This window comes from Vulpes lagopus, chromosome 7 (genome assembly GCF_018345385.1).
Source record: "Vulpes lagopus strain Blue_001 chromosome 7, ASM1834538v1, whole genome shotgun sequence".
Lineage (NCBI taxonomy): Eukaryota > Metazoa > Chordata > Mammalia > Carnivora > Canidae > Vulpes > Vulpes lagopus.
In genome coordinates, this window is record NC_054830.1 from 82,564,765 (window position 1) to 82,571,944 (window position 7,180).

At 48.3% G+C, this 7,180-nt stretch overlaps 1 protein-coding gene across 1 annotated transcript in view; it reads left to right on the plus strand.

Annotated features, from left to right (window-relative positions):
* Positions 1–4,378, plus strand: part of B4GALT1 (beta-1,4-galactosyltransferase 1) — a 52,432-nt gene extending 48,054 nt beyond the window's left edge. Inside the window, exons 5-6 of the mRNA XM_041762164.1 lie at positions 1,241–1,345; positions 1,565–4,378. Coding sequence (XP_041618098.1) covers positions 1,241–1,345; positions 1,565–1,697 — 238 coding nt within the window. The 3' untranslated portion in view covers positions 1,698–4,378. The remainder of the gene's footprint in view (positions 1–1,240; positions 1,346–1,564) is intronic.
* The last annotated feature ends 2,802 nt before the right edge of the window (positions 4,379–7,180 follow it).

Below are 7,180 nucleotides of genomic sequence, written 5' to 3' on the forward strand. Positions count from 1 at the left end.
GCAGCACCCATGTCAGCTTAATGTGAGAACCTATCATACGACCCAAGTCTTTACTATCAGCCTGGAAGAAAACCTGAGTTTGAGTGTGTACAAATTGATTTACAGGCATCTCCAGCATGCAGAGTGCTATGTCATACCAGGCCCCAGTGGGGAAGATGCTGAAGCCCTGGATAGGGGGTCCAGACAGAAACAAACTTGCTTCCACAGTGCCACCTGGGCAAGCACTGGGCCTTTGGGATGGTGCTCAGGGCTGATGTGACCTCCACAGACCTGAGCGGTTAAGAAGGTTAATGGGAGAGAGCACTGAAGGTGGAGAGACTAGAAGGATGAGTGATTTGTGGAGCAGCTTTCTTGAAAGATAAAGGACTTCACTCTTACACTCTGACTTGCCATGTGCCCGGCACTAGGTCAGCCCTGGGGGAGATGAGGCCAGAAACCTTCAAGTATATCCACAACCAGCTAGTCCTGCCTCTTAACTGACTTGTATTTCTGCTGTCAAGGCTTTGGTTTTGGTCCTCATTCCTTTCCCGCAGACCTCCACAGAATCTTCCATCCTGTTCTGGCTGCCTCTAGTCTTGTTCTCTGCTCTTCATTCTTACAATGATTATCAGAGAGTCTTCCTTTTGGCCAAAAACCTTTGGGGAACGGTGTATTATATCCCTTTCAGACACTGGCACTGATCATTGGGAGGCTAAAAGCTCTGAGAAGGCCTCCATGATTGAGCCTTCCCCCTTCTTTCCAGCCTCATCTCTGGCCACTTCTTACTCCAGACCCTTTCCACCAGTCCCTGGAAGTTTGTGTTCCCTGAGGGCCCTGTGTTTGCTCTCTCTTCCTCTGCCTAAGCTGTCCTGGCTGCCCGAAATCCTCTAGCACACACTCCTTCATCTTCACAGCTGGCTCAGCCTAGTCTTGCTCAGGGAGAGTGAGTGGCTTCTCTTTCTCTGCTCAGCAGCCCTTCCTCCCCTCTTCACCTCCATCCTGACACTGATGGTCCTATGTTCTAAGTTTGTGCTATACGATCTATGAGGGCAGACTCCCCCAGTGCCTGGCACAGAACAGTCACCAACACCAACTGCAGAACCAGTGTGAGTTTTAAGCAGTACCACAGTGGGTTGGGGTATGGGCTGAATGAGAATAGTAAACAAGATGGTGGATGGGGTACAAGTCTTATAGCTGGGGCTTTTGGACCCCAGCCTCATGGCAGCTCTACAGTGATGACTTGTCTTTTTACTCCTTTCAGATTAGTTTTTAAAGGTATGTCTGTATCTCGCCCAAATGCTATGGTTGGCAAGTGTCGGATGATCCGCCACTCAAGAGACAAGAAAAATGAACCCAATCCTCAGAGGTGTGTTCTGTGTTCATTTACATTCCTTCTTTCCCCTTTCAAATGGGGTAGGCTACAGGATTGAGGCTCTGGAGAGGGCTCCATGCCTTGACGAAAAGGGAGGGTTCTCTCCATGGGAATGGTAGATTGAGTCGGTGGACATGTGATGAAAGATGTTTAATGTTTTTTTTCTTAAGATTTCTGTTTTGACACCATCCTTTTACCTATTTTTCTTTGTAGGTTTGACCGAATTGCACATACCAAGGAGACAATGCTCTCTGATGGTTTGAACACTCTCACTTACGAGGTCTTGGACAAAGAGAGAAACCCATTGTATACCAAAATCACAGTGGACATCGGGACACCGAGCTAGCATTTTGGTACACTAGTAAGAGACCTGAAAATGGCCAGGGACCTTTGCTGTGCGTCTCTGCCAATCTGCTGGGCTGGTCCCTTTCATTCTTAACAATCAGAGTGATAGGCCTCCTTCATTCATCATTCTGATGCCTTCCCAGATGACCAGGACAAGTGGGATATTTTGCCCCAAACTTGGCTCAGCATGTGACTTCTTAACTCTACAAGGTGTTTGTAAATGTAGAAACCATCAGCCTTTGGGGGACTCTCGGCATGTTCACAGTGTCACCCCAAAGAATCAGTACGCAGCCCCAACTTTGATGACTTTGGGACTCATTCCCAGTGACAAACTGCTAATTAGTTGTGAAATAGGTAAGAATTTCGCTTTAAATTGTGGTATTCTTATTACTTTGTGAAAGAATGGAGAGTGCTGCTGAAATCGGATTGGTGTGATGTTTTTTGTTTGCATATTTTAACAGAAAAATACTATCTCAACTATTCTCATTTTACCCCTCCCCCACCTTCTTTTAGTGGTATGCAATTACTATAGTCACTGTGTGTGTGTGTGTGTGTGTGTGTGTGTGTGTGTGTGTGTGTCTTAGCAAAAGGATTTTAAAACTTGAGCCTTGGACCTTTTGCCCTGCTTATGTGTGAATTCCAAGGCAACATTAGTCATCAGAGCAAAAGCCTTGGGTGTTCTCACATTCAGTGGCCTTTTTCCAGATTGTCTGATTTCTGAATGTAAAGACTTTTTTAAAAAGCAGTTTGTAGTATTTTAAAGAAAGAACAAATCGGGTTCTAATTATGATTTAGCTTGATTCTGTGTTGATCCAGATTTGCATAGCTATTTAGTGTTAAATCACGGCAATTTATTTTTCTGAGCATGCTATATAAACTTGAATTTCCTATGTATTTTTATTGTGGTGTTTTAAGTGTAGGGAGGGACTGAGCATTTTTTTAGGGAGAAAAATATTGTATGCTGTACTGGCTATGAGCAGACCTCTGATTTAGTTGGCAGGCCAGATTTTGTGAAGAACAAAATCCTCTTTGGGCCCTTTGAGGGCAAGGCCTCCCTGGCCAGAGTTATCTTGCTAGACCTCTGGGGGAGGCAGAAGCTTAGGCCTGTGAAGCAGAGCTCCCCACCCCCCTCCCCAGGTGGGAGGGGGCCCTAGGCTGTGGAGTTGTAAATGACAGCCATCAGGTTGTTTGTGTCCATTAGTCTGGGGATGGGGAGGAAAGCTCTTTTACAGCCCCTGTGGAGTCAGGGGGCCACCTCCTTTGCTGTGCTGGCCACACTTCCTGGCCTACCTTGCAGGACCCATTCTCCTTCATCCCCATTTCTTGTTCCTTTGCCTCTTGCCCGTTTCCTAAACCTTGCCTGTGGGACTCAGGGTCAAACAGACTATTCATTCTCCAGCATGAATGTGCCTTTTAATTAGAGATCTAGAAAGAAGTTCAGCTGAACCTTCCCACGCTCCCCGACAACCATTCATGGTGCCTGAAGCCTCCCATTACCCCTCAGGTTTTTTCGCCGGTGCTCCCAGTCCAGGGAGGCTGATCCACAGGGGTGACTTCTCCAAACCCATCTCTGCTGGGAGAGGGTTAGCCTCTCCGGGGTGAGATGCACAAGGCAGTTGCTACCACTGGGTGCTCCTGCATTTCAGCGGTCTGATCCCAGGCTGACCCTTCAGCTGGTGGCAGCCCAGAGCCCCCGCCCTTAGTGTGGAGGTTGAGCTAGCGCCCAGCCCCAATCTTACCTGTGCCTTTATTGCTTTGAGCATCTTGAGATGCTAACGTGGTTCTTTTCCAGAAGCCTTTGTGTTGGTTAAAAATTCTTTTCCACTGCAGGAGCAGCTGGGCTATGCAAAGAGTATTCCTTCTGTCAGTTCCCCCCATTCCCTAAAAGAGATGTCAGTGGAACCAGGAATGACCGCACTGAGAGGGAGTGTAGGGAAATGCAAAGAATGAAGGCCTCTTTCTGTCCCCAGATCCTGACTTTTCCGAAGTGCCTTAAGAGAAAACAGACAAATACCCTGGGCGGTAATTTCTTTGTTACTTACTTTACTCTTAAAGAAAATTCTGAGGTTCTGTTTTCCTGGTGCACTTTCCTTTATGTTCCATTGGAATAGTCAAGTATGTGGTTCATTCTCAGAACCAAGGGAAATCCTGCTTTCACCTGTTAACCATTTGCTGACCTTCTGGTGCTCTCGGAGGGGGGCCCACTTGGGTCTAAGGTTAGGCCCGGATGCTTGCCTGGTTCTTAAGTTGCAGGTGTCCTGTTTCCTCCCTGAGAAGTTCAGGGCTGAGGGTTCAGGGAGCATTTCCTTCGCCTGGAAGTTGTCACCGTGATGTTGTTGTGTGCTGTGTCTTTCTCTGTTTCTGTCCATCTCATTGCTGGTGACCCTGTAAAAGTGGCCTTTGGGAAAGATTAAAAGGAAATGCTGGTGCTGGCTCTCAGTCCAGGCAGGTCTCTGCCCACCTCAGGGCTGGGTGTGGGGGTGCCCCCACTCAGCCAGGAGGGGGCAGCTTTCCTGTCCTAGGGACCTGTTGTGTATTTTGATCTCCTGTGTATGCAAATGTATGAATTTACCATTGTAAATGGGGTGAGGGGAAGGTGTCTGACCTTGGTGTTCAAAACAACTGTATTTTTGTCTTTAAAATCCAGTAATATAACGTGAATAAATGACCTTATCTTTGTAACCTCAGGTGGTTTGTTTTCTGATTTAAGGGGTTTGGGCTTTCCCAGGGCTGGAGGGAAGTGACTGGGATTGCCTACTGGGAGGATGAGAAGAAACTAGAGGTCTGCCATCTGCGCCTGCCCCATCATTGCGGGCTGGGCGGTGGGGGGTGGGGTGGGGTGTCTCACTCATCCATGCTCCAAACACCTCCCTGGAATCAGCTGTTTCTGAGGCTTAAAAGAGATGATGTGTCTAAAATAATGCCTGGCACCTCACAGGTGCTTACTACGTAGTAGCTAGTGCCACTTCAAGATAAAATTTTCCCTAGTGATTCTCTGGCCACATTCTGCTTTATTCAACAAATGCCAAGATAGTTCTGAGCTTGGGCTCCAAGCCATTTGCACAAGGTGTTCACAGTGTAACTAAATGGTATTCTACAAAATCAGGTTTCCTGGCAGCCCTGGGAAGTTTATGGAGGTGTTTTGTGGGGTCTAGTTGTGACTCGAGGTTCTGAGACTGTACCTCCCCCAGTGCCTCCTCCTTCTCACTGCCCCCAGGATCGGGCACCAGCAGCCTCCTAGATGATGGCTTGGTTGACTTGGCATCTGGAGGAAACCAGTGGGCAAGAGAGTTCACCCTCACTGTCTGGGCTGACGGAGCTGTGAACATGGAACCAACTGGGGAAACAGGAACAGGAAAGGCAGTGCTTTATAGTGCCCACAGTGCCATTCAGCTGTCCCCACCCATCCTTGTGACTGCTAGAAGGACCCCTAGGGGCTTCAGACCTGGACAGAGGTGGCCCAGGGCTCAGGTCTGACCTTTGAACAGGAGACTCTGGTCTTTTAGACAGAGTGCTGCCTTATGAGTCTTTGCAAGCTGTAAGGTGTGGGTTAAGTGGAGCATCTTCTGTCCCCAAAGATGCACATATCTACATAGATACATACCTACGAACATGCAGAACCACCTGACATGTGCCTATGAGAGACCAGAGTGCCTGGGTTCAAGTCCTACCGTTGCCTCTTCCTGGGGCTGTGATGTGACCTCTCCTCTTCCGGAGATAGCCAGGGCCTCACCGGGGGTGTTTTCCCACCTGCCGTACCTGAACAAAAGTGTTTAGAATGGGAGGATTGGAGAGGAAGGGGGTTTGAACCCCCAGTAGACTCCAAGGGTGCCAGGTAGGGAAGGAGGCAGGAGGAAGGGGGGGGCGCAGACAGGCTCCTGGGGTCGGCCACTTCCTTGAGATGTGCTCTGTCTCTAGTCTCCCACTTCACATGGACCCAGACCAAGTCTGAGCCAGCAGAGCCCAGTAGTTACTGTGTGGATTTGGTGGGCACCAGACCCCCCTACATGGAAGAATGTGAACTGGATGCCAAATCACTGACTTACAAACGTCCTTCAGAGGCAGGACTGTGGTGCCCAGGCTGGTGGGTACTTGTGGAGGTGTATGAGTGGAACCTCTCGAGGCAGGACTGTTTGCTGCTGGTGACAGAGGGAAGCTGTGTGTGGGGAGGATGGGGGAAGAGGTCAAGGAAATGAGAAGATGGCCAAGTTCTAGATGTTGCCAAGTCTCCGCCACACTTGCAGACTCCCCTCCTCTCGTTTGTTCCAGGAGGTGAGAGTTTGGACATTCCCAGGGGCCCATTTCTTAGAACTGGAACCTCTTAACCCTGTCAGAAAGGAAATGAGGTTTGTCTGGCTGAGCAGGTCATGTCATGCCAGACCAGCCTCATTTCCTTCTCTGGCAGAGTACCCGGGCAGGGAATGTGGCTGTTGCCTTTATCTGGGCTCAGGGAACTGTACCCTGGCTGTGAGGCAGAGGAACCTTCAGGGCATGGTTGTTGTGGGGAGCGATAGGGTCAGTGGACCAGAAACCAGAGGAACGTGACACTCCAAGGACATCTGCCCTTGAGCAAGGTGCTTGCCATGTCACCAGACAGGGAAGGTGGCCAGTTAAAGCCCTATAAACAGCGATGATTACCTCTGGCTCTTTCTGCCTTCCCACTCACTGTGTAACTCTGGGCAAGTGGAGTCCCCTCTCTGAGCCCTTAGTTTTCGGACTTGCTCTCAGAATCCACCTCTGGTCTCCCCATAGTTTTGCCCTTCCCTCCAGTAGGAAGTGCCCTCATCTTGGGTTTCCTCTTGTTCCTGAGGTTAAACCCTTCATACCACCTTGAAAGAAGTCATTTTATCTCTGAGTTTTTATTTATAAAAATAGTACCCCCACCTGCCCTATACAGCTCTAAGATATGACCTCACACCAATTAGGATGGCTGTAATAAAAAAAAAAAAAAAAGGTAAGTGTTGGTGAGGATGTAGAAAAATTGGAACCACTGTGCACTGCTGGTGGGAATGTAATATAGTGCAGTACTTTTGGAAAATCACATGGTGATTCCTCAAAAAATTAAACAATTGTCATATGATCCAGTAATTTCACTTGAGTATATACCCAAAAGAAATGAAAGCAAGGACTTAAACATCGATGTATCCATGTTCACAGCAGCCTTATTCACAGCTATCAAAAAGATGGAGATGACCCAAGTGTCTATCAACAAATGAATGGATAAACAAAATGTGGTATATACATCCAGTGAAATACCATTCAGCCTTAAAAAAGTAAGGAAATTCTGGGGCACCTGTGTGGTCCAATCAGTTGGACGTCTGACTCTTAGTTTCAGCTCTGGTTGTGATCTCAGGGTTGTGGGACTGGGCTCCGTGTTGGGCTCTCTGCTGGGTGTGAAGTCTACTTGGGAGTCTTTCTCTCTCTCTGCCTCTCCTCTCCTCTCTGTCTCTCTCTCTCTCTCTGAAATAAATAAAATATTTAATA